General features: G+C 37.0%; 6 protein-coding genes and 1 non-coding gene across 7 annotated transcripts; 2 read left to right on the plus strand and 5 right to left on the minus strand.

The window, feature by feature from the left end:
- Positions 1-51: 51 nt before the first annotated feature.
- BDF20DRAFT_977652 (PIN domain-like protein) lies at positions 52-3,172 on the minus strand. The gene is made up of 10 exons (XM_053085089.1): positions 2,537-3,172; positions 2,278-2,454; positions 1,972-2,210; positions 1,789-1,898; positions 1,317-1,583; positions 842-1,219; positions 552-773; positions 421-485; positions 237-348; positions 52-163 (listed from the first exon to the last, which is right to left on the minus strand). The coding sequence occupies exons 1-10, from the start codon at positions 2,767-2,769 to the stop codon at positions 98-100; spliced, it is 1,869 nt and encodes a 622-aa protein (XP_052934002.1). The 5' UTR covers positions 2,770-3,172; the 3' UTR covers positions 52-97.
- Positions 3,173-3,298: 126 nt separating this feature from the next.
- Positions 3,299-3,550, minus strand: BDF20DRAFT_823253 (uncharacterized protein; the record flags this gene model as incomplete). The annotated part of the gene is made up of 1 exon (XM_053077783.1): positions 3,299-3,550. One exon carries the CDS (start codon positions 3,548-3,550, stop codon positions 3,299-3,301), a length of 252 nt encoding a protein of 83 aa, XP_052934003.1.
- A 655-nt stretch (positions 3,551-4,205) lies between these two features.
- Positions 4,206-4,279, plus strand: BDF20DRAFT_t117. Its single transcript has one exon. It is a non-coding gene; the product is annotated as a tRNA-Asn (tRNA).
- A 3,481-nt stretch (positions 4,280-7,760) lies between these two features.
- On the minus strand, positions 7,761-8,944 carry BDF20DRAFT_881879 (ubiquitin-conjugating enzyme E2 2). The gene is made up of 5 exons (XM_053081688.1): positions 8,790-8,944; positions 8,678-8,689; positions 8,558-8,611; positions 8,428-8,486; positions 7,761-8,358 (listed from the first exon to the last, which is right to left on the minus strand). The coding sequence occupies exons 1-5, from the start codon at positions 8,851-8,853 to the stop codon at positions 8,095-8,097; spliced, it is 453 nt and encodes a 150-aa protein (XP_052934004.1). The 5' UTR covers positions 8,854-8,944; the 3' UTR covers positions 7,761-8,094.
- A 1,271-nt stretch (positions 8,945-10,215) lies between these two features.
- On the minus strand, positions 10,216-12,556 carry BDF20DRAFT_823778 (P-loop containing nucleoside triphosphate hydrolase protein; the record flags this gene model as incomplete). Its single annotated transcript, XM_053077829.1, has 6 exons — positions 10,216-11,403; positions 11,476-11,652; positions 11,754-11,835; positions 11,912-12,098; positions 12,174-12,285; positions 12,404-12,556. 6 exons carry the CDS (start codon positions 12,554-12,556, stop codon positions 10,216-10,218), a joined length of 1,899 nt encoding a protein of 632 aa, XP_052934005.1.
- Positions 12,557-13,164: 608 nt separating this feature from the next.
- On the plus strand, positions 13,165-13,707 carry BDF20DRAFT_837296 (uncharacterized protein; the record flags this gene model as incomplete). The annotated part of the gene is made up of 3 exons (XM_053079036.1): positions 13,165-13,244; positions 13,388-13,467; positions 13,562-13,707. 3 exons carry the CDS (start codon positions 13,165-13,167, stop codon positions 13,705-13,707), a joined length of 306 nt encoding a protein of 101 aa, XP_052934006.1.
- A 661-nt stretch (positions 13,708-14,368) lies between these two features.
- Positions 14,369-15,443, minus strand: BDF20DRAFT_881885 (uncharacterized protein). Its single transcript, XM_053081689.1, has one exon. It carries the CDS (start codon positions 15,287-15,289, stop codon positions 14,648-14,650), a length of 642 nt encoding a protein of 213 aa, XP_052934007.1. The 5' UTR covers positions 15,290-15,443; the 3' UTR covers positions 14,369-14,647.
- Between the last annotated feature and the right edge of the window lie 125 nt (positions 15,444-15,568).

The following is a 15,568-nucleotide window of genomic DNA, read 5'->3' on the forward strand; positions in this document are numbered from 1 at the left end:
CTTATGAGTTCCATAATTTGCAAATACTAGGCAATAAATATGATTATTAACGTATAACTTCTGCATTTGTAAGCTGTACCGGAAATTGGTCATCGCTTTATTTCTTCGTCTTTCTCTTCTTAGCATTAGCAGCATCTTTACTATTCTTTCTTTTCTTATCATCCTTTTAAAAGTTTTACGGATATTGGTTTAAATTCTCTTTTATTATGAACGTTTTCAAAATGTTTTTCACTTACTGGCTTTGAAGACGATGAAGGGAGTACTTTGAAAAAATCCTGCACTCTTGTTTGTGTTGCTTTCTTGAGGTTTCTCGACAATTTTTCACAGCCTGCTCTGATACGTTCCTCACTACCATCGATTCATGAAAGGTGTTACTACAACAGAACTTGACCTTTGTGACTCTTCGTTGATTGAACTTACGAAAATCCTTTTTTCTTCACCATAAAGTCGACAAGACCTTCTACATCTGGTTCATTCCAGTTGAACTATATTGAAGAGTCGTTACGAATATTGAAATACTAATCTTCTTATTGTTCCGTTTCGCAACCAACCTCAATTTGATCGCCTGGAGTAACCTCAGGTTTTAGGAAGAGCTCCCGAGCTTCGGCATATTTCCAATCTTCAGGGATATTCTCTTTCTGTTTGGCTGATAAATGGTTTATGGCTTCGTCAATTGTTTTATGTTCTTTAATCAAAGTATATGCACTCTTTGGTCCAACGCCTTTTATGGATTCCGTATAATCGCAGCCACATAAAATACACAAGTCGACAAACTGGTTGAAAGAACAACGTTTCAGGTGAGTCAAAATAGCAACTTCTCTCATTTTGATACGATAAATACCTGTTCCATTGTGAATCCTAATCCTTCCAGAACCTTATCTAGGTGTACTTCATCAATAGGCATTTTTCTCGCTTCAGAGAATGTCAAGTGACGCAATAAAATAGGTGATTTGAAGGTGAGGGTATCCATGTCTTCTGAGGCAGCTGCGAACACTTTGCCAGAACGGGCTAATTCAGCACACTGAGCTTCAGCTTCACATGGCGCTTCCACATAAGGGATGCCCATTAACTTTAGAAGTTGTTTACATTCATCGTTATGAACTGTGGTAACTCGCACTGTACGTTTGGTGAAACGATGGATGTCCTCCTTGGTACCCACTTCGTTGGCTTCTTCCATTTTGAGTTGTGCCTCTTCCTTACGAGCTTTTCTTTTTGCCAACTAAAAAACATTCTTTTTTGCGTCAGTGGAATGATTCTTAAGCAAATATCAACTACGGTAAGAAAAAACAAAAAGATGCTGCTTCGACTCTACTGACCTCACCTGACTTCAGCATTGGAGGTTTACCGTCAAACACATAGACGGGTTTCAAACCGTTATCAACCATCCTTACTGTTCGATAAAACATACCCATCAAATGACTAGTTGTTTCTCCTTCTTCATTCTGAAGTAGCTGACCATCCTGCTGACGAACAGCAATCATAAACTGGTATATGCTCATGGAAGCATCAATCGCAACTTTTCGACCAAAGTAGCTCTTCATTTCGTAGCTTTTTATGGAACTTGGAGCATGCTCCATGATAATCTTTGTTAAACCGTGAATCCCCATGGTGTGCTATTGAAGATTATGGAGGCAATAAACAAATGAGAGGAAAGATGAGTGCAGATCTGCGACAAAATTTTTTTATTGGATCCATTAAGGTAGAATTATAATACCAAACGCGTACTGAGTGACTTTAAAAAAATTGCGGGAATTCATGCAATTAAACTTTCACTTTTGGTGGTAAAACCAATTTTCTATTTCTTCTCCAAAATTCAACTAAGCAGGCCGCTGTTTTCATGGGCGTATCTTCTTGGACGAAATGACCCGATTCAGGAAAGATATTAAGTTGAAACTTGCCTATATTCATGTAACAAATGAATGGTTATCATGAGAACCTGTGTTAATTATGAGAGGAGGTGGCACTGATTACCTTGCATTTGGCCTATAATCAATGGTTTATCAAGTCTGTCCGTCCCCGCTAGAATAAGTAATTTTGCTGCTCCTGTGTTCAGGAACTTCTCACTCAACCCTGTGAACCATTTCTCCCAAAATGGTTGTGTCCTGACTAAGTCTGTGATCCATTTATAATTTCCTTCCTCAGTACGCTCAATAAGAGCAGGGATGGATAACCGAGCTGATTCAGTTGTGTGTACGGTTTTTGACTGCAGACTACAACAAGAGATAAGACTCAATGGATTAGAGCGTATATTATCTGTACAGCATCATTTGCTTATACCTCCATAATATAGCCTGCTCCACAGAGGTGAACGTCTTTGGTCTAGAATTGAGGATCTTGGTCATAGATGATAAGGCATCTATAGCTGAACCTTCAACGACGTCCAGGACAGTTACTCCTGTTATATTTCTGAGGGTCTTCTTACAAGCTGCGTTTACTACAACCGCTCCTCCCATACTTCATAATGTATAGAATGAAAGAAATAAGAAAATGAAAAAACTGGTTTAAAAATAATGCAATCGCTCAGACTGGTGTCTACCTGTGGCCAACCAAAATGATCTCCTGATGAATATCAACGGTTTGCTGGATAATACGTATCAAATCATCTGTCAAAGTTTCCAACGAAAAGTCGCCGTCATCATTTTGGACTCTACTTGCGCCATGTCCTCTGCAGTCGATCGCCATAACGCCACATTCTCCTCGTGTCAATTCTTTGATGTATCTAGCTGTTAATCCGAATGTCAACCCAGAAGACCCTGCGCCGTGATGCATAATAAAAATAGGGCCCTTTTCTGATTTTGACTTGTTTCTATAAATGCGAAAGATGTGTCCAAAGTAGGTTAAGGAATAACAAAGAATAACGAGCTCAAAAATGCTACAAATCGCTATTAAAGGATATGTCGCTGCTATTTGTTATTGTAACATCCTTGCACTCTTCAAAATAGTCTTCCCAGGAGTAAGGACTGTATTTGGCCCGGTTTGATAGCAACTTCTTTGTATTGCGATCGTCACTGGTGGATCGAACAGGTTCACGTTAGCTGTCATTCTAAAAAAGAGTCTAGCTTAATTGCGTACTTTGCGCCACTATCCATTCCTTCATCCTCTTGTACACTTTCTAGTGGAGGTAATTTCGACTTTTTGAATAGCTCTTTCTGTAATGAGGACATTCTTTTGCAAGATAGTTAAAAGATAGGAGAAAAGGAAAAAAATGCTGACAAAAAATGCCCATTTTATTTCAGATAGAAGCTCTGAGGGTACCTGAATGTATAACTTCTTGGAACCGAAATATTATCTTATAAACTTAAGGGTTCGCTGGTTTTTCTTCAACCTCGTCATGCATTGGTTCATCTTTTTGATCTGTAACTGTTTTATCTAGTTCGTTAGGCTTTGCTAGTTCTTGTAGAAGAGATTGTACTTTCGCTTGTAGGACGTCCGCCTTTGCTTCGACCTCATCCATTAGGTTTTCTGCATCTGAAATTTCTTTCAACCAACCTTGTAGATCGAAATCAGTGTCTGTATTGTTGCTTTTCGGATCAACAGCTGATGACGGCATTCAAATCGTAATAAAACGCGCGAATAAGGTGAATGAAAGAGAAAAAGAACCAATTATAGACACAGGTGTCGTAAGACAGTAACTTTTGTGTGATTTATAATGGAAAACGTGCGCTGACAAGTTATTATTTACAATAACGCCAAAATAAAGGAACCGAATACAATTGAATCTTTATTCTCGCAATTGGGAGGTTTCAAGAGGCTCAAAGACCGACTTGATCAATTTTCGAAGAGCCACTTCTGTACTGTACAACAATACACTACTTCCTTTGCAAGAATCAACCGTACAGTTAGAAATTTAATTTTATCACACGACTTGACCGGCCACGATCCTTACACGGCACGGACTTATCATTCCTCCGATGAATGTTTGTGCTATTAGTATCGAATATATTTTATAATTGACACGTTAAGAGTAGTAGTCCGTGAAATAACTATGGTTGGTATCCAGTATAGATTTTGTTGTACTGTTTCTTAACTTAGATACAAGATTGTTATATGAAAGAAAGCTCATTTATTAAAGTATATTTCTCTTCTATCTATTTAAACTATTCTACTTTTGCAAATTCGTTCTACCGAGCACCGAGCCGGATGTCAGGTGCTCTAATTGTATTGGTTGGACTGACGATACTTTATACTTCGCATCAAACATATAAGCTTCTATGGCGCAATTGGCTAGCGCGTCTGACTGTTAATCAGGAGGTTGGTGGTTCGAGCCCACCTAGGAGCGTTTATTTTTCTGCAGCGCTACTGCTGTTTGGGGGTTTTTTTTTCCTCCTCCGTCTGTTTTGAGTTAATAATAATCTTAGCGAAGACTTTGAGTAGAGAAATGTCGTGGCTATGTAATAGCTCTTATACATAAAGTGTTGTTGTTTATTACTTTGCATTTCATTTTTAAAGGAAGAGAAAAAGATTGGTCCTCTTAGAATTTTATATACAATTACCATGTTACAAAAGCTCAATTTGTATTGTGGTACTGAAAAGAATAGCGTGGAAGTGATTTGCTTCACTTAGGGTATTCAGTTGGGAGTAGTGGCCACTATGCTATAAGATAAAGAACCGTATTAAAGAGAGTAATAAAAAAATAATGGAAAGGTAAAATAGAGGAGTTGTTATAAGATTAGAGAAAAGGCGTTCAGTCTTATCAAAGAACCCAAACGAGTAATAGAGATAGAGCAATCAGTCAAAGTTTGGGAAATGAAGGTAGTTCATAATAGTCAGATAAATCGTATATCAATAATTTAAAGGTACTGCTCTGATGATATTCTAGTGTGTTCCATTCATCAATTGTTAACTTATTTAACCTTTTATATCTCTTTTAAAGTAACGCGTTTAACTAAATTGTATAAACAATTCTGAACAAAGTGTTCTATGAGAGACTAAATGACTCATTTTACAGAAATTATTTGCAGCAATACTGTAAAATAACAGTTTAAAAACGTAGATTTAAAAGAAAGGCTGTGTTATTTTTGTTATTTATCCTTAATAGCAAAAATTCAACGAATACCACATAACAGGCTCTTGTTAAATTCTTGCGTATTTAGATATCGCTTTGACATTTCTGCAGGATCAGACAGATTTTCAATATTTTTATCAGCCCATTCAACGATACAGTTCGGCTGCAAATGCAAAACTGAACTTTCATAAAACATGGGCCATCTCACTTTTGTGTTGATCTTGGTTAGCTTGGCAAGAGTTTCTCGATATTTCTCAGTGGCATAATTGATCTAGTCCCAAACCTAATCTTCTTAGAGTAACCGTTCTGTTCTACCCTGTAACAATGCAAATGCACTTTCCAATAAATTCATGTCCGATTGAACAAACTCTGTCAACTGCACTCTCAACGACAACTATCCACTGGTTGCGGGGTGTCTATCAGTTATTAAGCTATGGCATGTCTTCCGACTTACGATTTGTACCAAAGCTTAACTGATACGGTTGTGCCAAGTTATGGCTGCATCTAAAATTAATCAGATATTTCCTCGTTTGGCATTCAATACCCTGATTCAACTACAACATAAAGGTAAACTTGGTTTGATGAATCGCATTCTTAAGTAATATGCCCCTAGAGATGTAGGTTAGGTCCCATACTGACTTTCTATATTGCACCTCATTTCTCTTATGTTTTAACAATAACTCGGTTTACACTCCAATGGTTGTATACATCGACCTTTTATCTATATTACCACCTTTATCCTCTGGTTCAGTTCCTCACTATTTGAATGATTTAATGCCTTCGCTTCCTCGAATAACTCCACACACTTTTCTTTAGACAAAAGTTTTATTATTCTATTTACTGTTCTTTCTTCACCCATTTCAACCATTATGGAAGAATATCCATCAAGTTCACTAACGCTGTCATCCATAATTCAGGAGAAACCAGTGTTAAAAAACTGTGAGTTATGGGTATGCTCCTTTTTACTTTAGACCTACAACGTATACGCTTTCCTTCCCCATCAGAAATCACCAATCGCTGCTATCTATCATAGTAACTCAAGAGAATCATTGAATCGGACCTAGTTACGTTGAAGAAGCCTTTTTGAAGGCTGCCAAATGATTGCATGCCATCGACCTCAACTGCTCATGCTTTGACTACGTTCACCTTTTTTCCGCCCTTATTTTTTTTTTTTTTGAAAACTCTCAGTCTGATTTTAGTACATCCTTGTTGACTCCACTTACACCTCGACCTACCATGCTATCACTAAACTTTTAGCACAATTCTGAGTCCACTATCACACTGCTGCCCGTACTGTGCCATATCGGCTTCTGTAACAAAATACCATGGCAGAAAATTTTTCACCACCTTCTTCCCAACAAGCCTGTTATGCTCTCCATTTTAAATTATCATCGAAATGGTTCATCATTTCTCCTGTACATCACCAATCGAATAAATTATCCAGTCAACCATTTTTTTTCAAGCTTCATTTATCTGTTTTCTCCTGTACATTTTTAATCCCTTCAACATATCTTTAGTAATATTTAAGTCAACTCTCTTTCAAGTTCTGCCTTGCTCCTATCCCTCCCTTTTGGTCAGGCCTTCGCCTGTATCCCTATGGATATTTGGCAGGGTTATTGGCTAACAAGTTTAGACAACACTCTTTTGTTCTTTCTATTGTTGTTACCTCCATTGCTCTCATGCTGTTTCGGATTGAACCAAGAGTAAGAAGTAACAGTTCTTATAGTAGTTTATAGTATAGTAATATTTTTCTGTCACTTCACAGTACCATTAGGTATTTAGGCAGTTGTGTTTTCCTTTTTTTTTTTGTTTTTTTGTCCAAAGTCTTTTTATTATTTCATTACGACAGTAGGAGGACGTTAAATAAAACCGAAGGCGACCTTCCATCACAAAAAAGAAAGGAAAAATTGGACAAGGGGCATCCTTTCCACTTAGTATTACTTTTAAACATACATCTATTGCCAAGTATTAAACTTTTGGCTTACAAGACCCCTTGATTTAAGCGTGTTATTTGTTTTCAATTATCCCCCATTCGTCACATATAAGACGTTATTCTACTCAATTTGAAATCAAAATCACCTGTGTTTGATTTCGTTACCTGAATATTCCTCTACATTAAAAGGACTAACGTGATGGTTAATACATTTCTTAATTTCTTCGACACAAAAGCTAACTCGCAGCTGTAAAATTTGATTATTCTTCGGCTCAACCATGATAAGAGTATTCTTTACTTTCCTCAGAATAGGGTACATGGTTATACCCGTTTATCATCTTTTTTAGTGAGTATGGCATTTGAGAAAGATATAGGTGATCTTGCACTCGTTATAAGTGGACTGAAGCAATAAGAAATTCATTCTGGTTCTGAGAGTACAATAAAGGAAGAGAGCCTTTCATATGCCTGATATACAATATCATCAAGGATAAAGTAAGATGTATCGGCAGAGTCGTAAGATGTTGCAAGATATATTTGTGCATTTGGCCTATACCACTTCATTGCTGCCCTGCTCTTGAAAGACGTAGCTGAATGGCTTGTTATAATTCTCCTGAATTATACAAGAATTCATCAATATGCACTTGGGTAGATTAGGCCAACCTATGATGCGCTACTGCAGACGTCATGTTTGAAATGTTTAGAACGCTCAAATTAAAAAAAAAAAAAGGTATCATGAATCTTTCCTTTTACCCCGTAGTTGTCTAATAAAGAAATCAACAACGTCATCGTATGATAATACAGTAGAACAAACAGATAAAGAAATAATTCTTAGTAGCAGGAACTTTATTCGAACACTGATTATGAATACTTGAATATTATGAACATGATAGAAGGGAAGGGGACGATGGTAGTTCAATAATTGAAATATCTGAATGTAGTTGTGTGGTGTACATATGTGAGAGGAAGAAAAAAACCTTCGTGTATACATATAAGTTTTTTTCAAAGAATATGTGCTGTTTGTGTATAATTCGGATAAAGTAGGTCACTGTTGTTGACTTATCCTTTACATGCGCTTACTTGAAAAGTTTTAAAAATTGAGAAGCTAGATTTTTTGTTGTATGGAAAAGCTTGTTGAACAAAAATATGATGGTATCAATTACTCCCATGATTCCTCAACAGTCTCTCTTACTCTACGAACATATTCTTTTCTGTTCTCACGATACAGATTGGCTGCTTCAGCATTTGCAGGTGAGTTAGGATTAGGGTCATTGAAGAGTGATTGAATACTGGTAAGTATAGCTGCGACATCATAAGTTGGGCTCCATCTATTTTGTAAAATATCAAGGCAGAGTTCACCATTGGCATAGACATTCGGATGAAACATCTTAGATACAAATTTGACTTGTGGTGGTTTGTTTGGCTGTTTAAAAGATATTATCAGCGAATAGATACATTTAATACACTAATAAGGGTGGATATTGCAACTTACGTAAGTTTCATCGAACTGTAAAACAAGCTTAAAAGTACCGTCTTCGAAAGGGGTATCAGCTTTATAAGGTAGAAGAGAAACAGTTAAGCATACTGCAGAAGGAGAGAGTAGGTCTACAAAATGCAATTACCTGGACCGAAGATGACCGCATTCCACATCATAATATTGTCAGGACAAGGTGCACCTAAAAAACAAATAGTTATATCAGTGACTAACACTACATCAAACCTTACATATCAAATGTGTTTACCTGATACACCAGCTAATTGCAAAAACCAATGGAAAAAGAATATGATTCATATTGATTGGTATCGATTCGTGTAAATATTGCTACGGATTCCAATCTTTAAAAAAGCACTTACCTGGTGGATCACTTTGCAATCTCTTGAAATCACGCATGAGTCTTCTTCTGGTGGGTGTAGACATATTCGCTTCCTCAAACAATAGTCAATAGATAAAGAAGGGTTTTCTAACTGATCTACTAAATATTGAGATAAAGAAAAAAAAAAAAGAAAATAGAAACAAAACGCAGAAAGGCGTAAAATATATTTCGGCTTTTGCTATGGGGCCAATCGTCTTCAAAATCTTCTGTTTTAGCTGTTGGCGTTCTTATTGGCTAGTCCAAAAAAAGCATGATAGGTTGACTTTCACCTCCTGAAATTCTGTAAGGCAGAAAATCGCAAACAAAAAGGGATGGTTGGTTTCTGTTAGTTTTAGTTTAAAATATGCATACGTATCTGGAGTACGACAGGTGTTTTAACACTTTCCATTTCTTGGTTACAGTAGGTCTACTGACTAATGATTATTTCCGATGAAGCTCTTTGCTTTCTCTATCCCTCTCCTTTTGAAGGCATATTGAATGTTGGCTGCAACACTGTACTACAGTGGTTATTTATCGGTAAACATGAAATTCATAAAAAAGATGATAAAATCTATTTACAGTGCCATCGAAGACATCATGTTTCTTGCGAATTGCATTTATTGAAAGTCGTTTTTCGTCTGAATAATGGAGCTGTTTTCACATTTTTAGGAAAGCACATGATTGTCGCGGCTATATTTTTAAATATTAAAAATTGTGCATAAACCCCGCAGTCATTCGCTACTTGATGGAGAGACAATCGGTTGAAAGGAATTCACGTCAGACAATCATATATCAGGGTAGAATTCAACTAAAAAAACAATTAAAAGAAAAAAAAAAAAAAAACTTGAATAATGGGTTAGTTTATAGACAATGTGTTTTTTTTCCTATTTTCAGGTATTTTTCCAATCCTCAAGAGTCAGCCAGAAGTTTCTTAATGGATGTAAAGAGTGAGTTTTCTGGTGTTGAGGATTACAGACTTCGCCATCTTTGATAGAGGCAAGCATTTGTGCACTGGCTGCTTCAATGCGACACAAAGAGATTGTTATGTCTCTTGTGTATATTTTGAAGAACTAATTGTTGAAAGAGTAATTGGAAAAGCGCCTTATTCTGCACAGGATATACCTAAAAACCCTTTAATCCTGTTCCCTCCACCCACACCGCCGCCGCCCTCCGCCCCCCTCCCCCAAATGAAAAAAAAACTGGAACTTAGTAAGTTTCTTCTACAAAAATATTCTTATTTCTGTGATTAATCATAAATCTTTGTTTTTAATCAATAAATATGTACAGATAGTTTCTTTATTAACGTCATACGTTATGTGTCTATCTCTTCAGAGAATAAATAGTGTCTAGATATCATCGTTGTGATGAAACTGTTGATGATGATAGGCTGTGAGGGGAGGAGGAGAGAAAGGTTAATGTTTATCAAGTTATTGTTCAGGCTTCTTTTTGTTTTCTTCAAAGGTGGATAGATTGAATTCCTGTTCATGCTTTTCAACCTCGTCAAAGTAAACCATTGTACTCTCTTGCTTTTCCCACATACTTTTATATACACTATCGTCTTTTTGCAACAATTGTTCATGGTCACCAGTTTCAACCACTTGACCATCCTTCAAGACAAAAATATGATCGGCATCCGCAATGGTTCTCAATCGATGAGCAATATGGAGACTCGTCATATTTGTCTCACGCAGAATACTTCTGAAGTTTGCTAGTAGAGATTGTTCGGTATGCGTATCCAAAGCAGATGTGGCTTCGTCCAAGAAGAGAATGCGAGGTTTCTTCAAAATGGTTCTCGCCAAAGAAATTCTCTGCTTTTCACCACCAGACAGCATTAGACCTCGTTCGCCGACAGTCGAATCATACTTTTCAGGTAAAGACATAATAACGTCATGAATACGAGCGCGCTTAGCGGCTTGATATACTTCCTCCTTGGAAGCGTTAATACGTCCATAATTAATGTTGTAATAAATGGAGTCATTAAACAGAGTGGTGTCCTGAGGTACAACACCGATAGCTTTACGAAGACTTTCCATTGTCACTTCCTTGATATTTTGTCCATCAACATAAATATTACCCGATTGAGGCTCATAAAAGCGGAACAACAATCTCAAAATCGTTGACTTGCCACAACCACTAGGCCCAACAAAAGCTGCTTTCGAACCTGCAGGGACCGTAAACGAAACGCCATTCAAAATGGGTCTATCAGGGTGATAACCGAATTTCACGTCTTCAAAACGAATCTCACCGCCTTTGAAAACGAACTCCTTGGCATCCGGTGCATCCTTAACAAGAGGTTCACGGTTTTCTAAATTGAATAGGGTATCCATATCAATCAACGATTGGCGCAATTCTCTGTATACCGAACCCAAGAAGTTTAATGGCATAGACAATTGAAATACCAGTTGATTAACCATAACAACATCACCAACGGTCATACTTCCGTTTAAAACACCATGAGCTGAAAGAAGCATCATAATTGTTAAAGAAGTGCTAAAAATGGCATTCTGACCAGCATTCAAAAGAGCTAAACTGGATGCCACTTTAAGTGATGCTTTTTCATATTTTTGGAGAGGTTTATCATATTGTTCAGCTTCAAACTTTTCATTATTGAAATACTAAAGAAGATAGAGTTAGACAAAACCAGTCATTTTCTTTTGGGATAACCAGATTTCAGTGCTCTTCCATACCTTCACAGCTTCAAAATTGATCAATGAATCGACTGCCTTTGATGCAGCTACATTATCTGCTGCATTGGCTTGTTTACGAAATTTGGTTCTCCACGCAGTTGTCAAAACGGTATAGCCGGTGTATGCTACAATGGTGCTGAATGTCACTAATGCATAAGGTGTGCCAAACTTATATGCCTGCCATTGAAAGAAAAAAAACCAAACAAACAAAGCAAAGCTCGTTGGTTGACCCCTCCTGGTAAACGCTGGATTTAATTCAAAATTCTACAACTACTTACCAAAATACCGCAGACCATGCTGATTTCTAGTGCTGTTGGCAAAACATGAAAAACCATTGAGCTTACCATAAAGCTTATACCTCTAGATAGAAGTAGAAATATCTCTATTAGCATACATAGCATCTCCATTTATTTCTTGATCATTTAAATAACTGTACTTTGTACCACGATCAATGGCTCTATTCAATCCACCAGTTTGTCGAGTCAAATGAAAACCAAGATCGAGTCTATGCAGATGAGAGAATACGTTCAAGGCAACTCGACGAATAGCTTTCTGAGCAACCGCGGCAAATACAGCATTTCGAAGTTCCTGAAAAGCACTAGCACCCAACCGGGCAAGACCGTCTTTTTGAGTGCATTAGTATATTTTTTTCCTTGATTCGCAAACCCCTCTCCTGGTAACTATCAAATTCTACTTACAGCCAATGATGGCAAGACCACAAACAGTCCATAAAGTTCCACTTTCAGGTAATGCCACGTTAAGTGAATCAATGACATTCTTAAAGAAGAATGGAACTTGCACATTCAGTAACTACAAGCGTGAATATGACGGAAGATTACGTTACGATAGACCAGTTTAAAAGCGGCTTTCAATATTCAAATACGAGATAGTACTAAAATTTATACAAAATACTCATGATGATTCCTACCTTACCGCCAACCAACAGAGACAAAGCTATTACAACACGAGCTTTAACGCCGATATCTTTTTTGGGCCAAATATACTTCATCAATTGCTTTACAATTGCCCAGTCCGTAGCATTTCTTTGCGAGTTTGTTTCCTTTTGTATGCTTGCTTCCATAGTTTTGGGTATCGCCGATTTTACAGCATTGGTTGCATTAGTAATATTAGTAGTAGCACCAGTCTTAGTCGCATTTGCAGTGCTGTTGCTATGTTTAACAACTTGCTTAGGTATGGTTTCTTTGTCTGAAATAGCCACTTTTCTCGAGCTAGTAAATACTCTTTTAGGAATCTGCTTTGATGACCGTAGCTGCTGTGGCGTTTGGAACAATGCACTTGTCGTGGATTTTGGTGGTCTTTTAATAGCAAGATTATGCAAAGAAGACTGTAGTATAGTAGTGTGCTGGTGTAAGGATTTATAATTCAATTTAGTCGTAGATATTGGCCGAGAATGCCATATTTGCCTATTGATCCCATGCTTCAAACATGACGCCGGGAATCTAGGCAGCATGTTGAGATGCGATCTAGTTGTGTTTGGAGTGGAGAAAAAGAAAGAGTTGATTCAAAATCTGATAACCGAATGATTCATTTGTCGGCATTCGAATTATCCCTTGATCTTCTGCCCTACAACAGTCTGAGTTAGCAGAAGAAATGCCATATTATATATTGTTACTGATTGAATCAAATAAATAAAAATATATTGGAGACAAAGCAAAGCTTATTGCTGCAATGTCTATTGAAATTAAGCTTGACGACTGGCGAGGAATTTTGATGTTCTTATGTGCAATACTCACACGATCATACTCATCGTAGTTAATGAGAATAGAATAATTTAAACGAACTAACTGTCTTTTTCAATGGCTAATACAAGCATTAGGAGGAGATGAAACTGTGGTAGTGCTTAAATATCAAGTTCTATATTCTTTATTTAAACTGATTCACTTCTGATAAGTCCTCCAAAATCATCGATATTAATTATCACTACCTTCAGCATAAAAACCACTCCTATTCTTCAAATCTGCGACAGACGTGGTGAGCCTAGAGAAATAGACATACGACAGGAACAGATGCGCTGACTTATTGCTCATCTATTTATTATAGTTATTGCATAATGCAATAAATGCAGGCGAACGTAACCATTTATTTCAGCCCATACAGATGATTAACGTGTCAACTCTGTATCTCAACAAAATCGTGGCGACTGCTGAAATCGATCATGCTGTTTCCGTCGACTTCAAAGCTTCCGATTTTAATGCTGTTCTACAAAGCTGAATCATTCGGCACAATGCCTTGGAGATATAGTCTGACATATAGATAAAAAAAAAGCTCTTTAATAAGTTTGAGATTAAAAATTATACTGAATAAAGAGTGAGGAAATGTAGTCTCTGTTAGCCTAGATCGTGCAATAGAGTGACCTTTGATTCAATGATTTGATTGTCAAGTACAATTTATATGGCTGATGGGTCGTATGAATTTATTTCTTCTATCACCGTGATATACAAAAGGAGCTAAACTACCTGTGCATTCTATAAAGATTCTAGACCTTTGACTCCTCTTCCATCATTATCGGGATATTCTCACCATAAAAAACTCTACTGCTTACTACATAGCGGCAGATGTGTTCGCTTTGTACACCAGACAGTTCTCCTTCGTCTACTCAACAACTGATAACATTCCTCGTAAAAACCAAAAATGATTTTTTTTTTTTTTTCAAATTCTCGATTTGAAAGTATAGCAAATAGAAGCAGATACATATCTTTATATATGAAACTCCATTTTTTGTATCTTTTCTTTTACGCTTTCACATTATATATAGAAGAAGCCGAGGAGAGTAACTGCCATTTTTCTGATTAGCTAAGCAAATCAAAAGATTTTGAGCTTTTGTATTTCAATGCTATGTTACAGAAAAATTTCGAAGTCGAACAAAGAAAATTTAACAAATTAAATAAGTTTTATTAAATTTGTTTTAGTGTGCCGTTGTAGACCCTTGATTCTAAATCCAAAAAAAAAACCAGTTTTGAATTGATAGTATAGTGTAGTTAATGAAATTGTTCGTAAAATGATATGCAATTATTTTGCTATTCAAAGATAGAGTGGACTCTTCACATTTTTACTGGCGGTGATGTCAGAAAATTGGTTCCCTTAATTTGCTCCATATTCTCTTAGTACTCTTTATTATGGTTACCCAAAAAAATAAGGTGTTTTTTCTCTGTTAGAATCGAGAACTAACAGTGTAAGCAACAAAAGCACAGATAAAACCCGACAAAATCTCAACATGAAGGGCTTTTGCTGAGCCTGAAGTGGTTGTGGTTGGTACAGCAGTAGCAGCGTTTGATGGAGCGCCTACCACTGACATAGTGGGAGCAGCATTATTGGTGGCAGCAGCAGACGAGGTAATAGGAGTACTGGGAGCATAAGGAATAGCTGTGACAGCAACTGTATTTCCGTTGGTGATGGAGCCATAACAATAGTTATTGGCATTATCTACGCAGAGGATATTTTTATCATTACATAAACAGGAAGTAGTAGTGCCCGTAAATGTTGATGTACAAGAGTTAGGCATTGTGGGGCAAGAAGTGGAGTTGAGGGATATGGATCCCCAGCAATATTGACCGCTATTATTGATGCACGTTGTAAGAGTATCACTACATCGACAAGTTACGTTGCCTGGAATTTTACTGCATGTTGGAGGCACAGCACAGTTAGATGCTGTGGGCAATGTATCGTAAGGAAGCCCATGATCTCTCTTTACAAGCTGGTTGTTGGAAGAATGGCTCTTGTAATAATAACCGTCAAAAGCAAAGGCTGTGTACAAAGTGCTTGTAAGAGTTGCAAGAATAAAAGTAAGCTTCATTGTTATAGCTGTAGAAACTGTAGCTGTAAAAGTAATTGCTTTAGTTTTCTTGAATCCTGCTTATGGGTGTCAGCTTGTAGTCCAAATAAAAGAGATGGAAGCTAGAATTAAACAAGAGGAAGAAAAGCTAAAAAAAGAATTCAGCCAAGAGAGGTATATTAAAAGGAGGGTGAAAGCCCAGTATCCGTGTTGTTAAAGTCTGTTATAAAAATAATTTATAGGCTTTGTGTAACATTTGATGGGCTTTTGACTTTTCTAAAGCCCTCCTTTCACGGGCTT

Source organism: Mycotypha africana (assembly GCF_025528875.1).
Source record: "Mycotypha africana strain NRRL 2978 chromosome Unknown BDF20scaffold_8, whole genome shotgun sequence".
Lineage (NCBI taxonomy): Eukaryota > Fungi > Mucoromycota > Mucoromycetes > Mucorales > Mycotyphaceae > Mycotypha > Mycotypha africana.

Excerpts from the sequence above, each read along its gene's own strand:
- BDF20DRAFT_977652 (XM_053085089.1), bottom strand. The coding sequence starts at position 2,769 with ATGCATCACGGCGCAGGGTCTTCTGGGTTGACATTCGGATTAACAGCT. Across the intron at positions 1,899-1,971 it reads GATTATAGGCCAAATGCAAG|GCAAGTTTCAACTTAATATC; the intron begins GTAATCAGTGCC and ends ACATGAATATAG. Across the intron at positions 1,220-1,316 it reads CAATGCTGAAGTCAGGTGAG|TTGGCAAAAAGAAAAGCTCG; the intron begins GTCAGTAGAGTC and ends AATGTTTTTTAG.
- BDF20DRAFT_881879 (XM_053081688.1), bottom strand. The coding sequence starts at position 8,853 with ATGTCTACACCCACCAGAAGAAGACTCATGCGTGATTTCAAGAGATTG. Across the intron at positions 8,487-8,557 it reads TGCGGTCATCTTCGGTCCAG|CTGATACCCCTTTCGAAGAC; the intron begins GTAATTGCATTT and ends TACCTTATAAAG. Across the intron at positions 8,359-8,427 it reads TACAGTTCGATGAAACTTAC|CCAAACAAACCACCACAAGT; the intron begins GTAAGTTGCAAT and ends TCTTTTAAACAG.
- BDF20DRAFT_881885 (XM_053081689.1), bottom strand. The coding sequence starts at position 15,289 with ATGAAGCTTACTTTTATTCTTGCAACTCTTACAAGCACTTTGTACACA.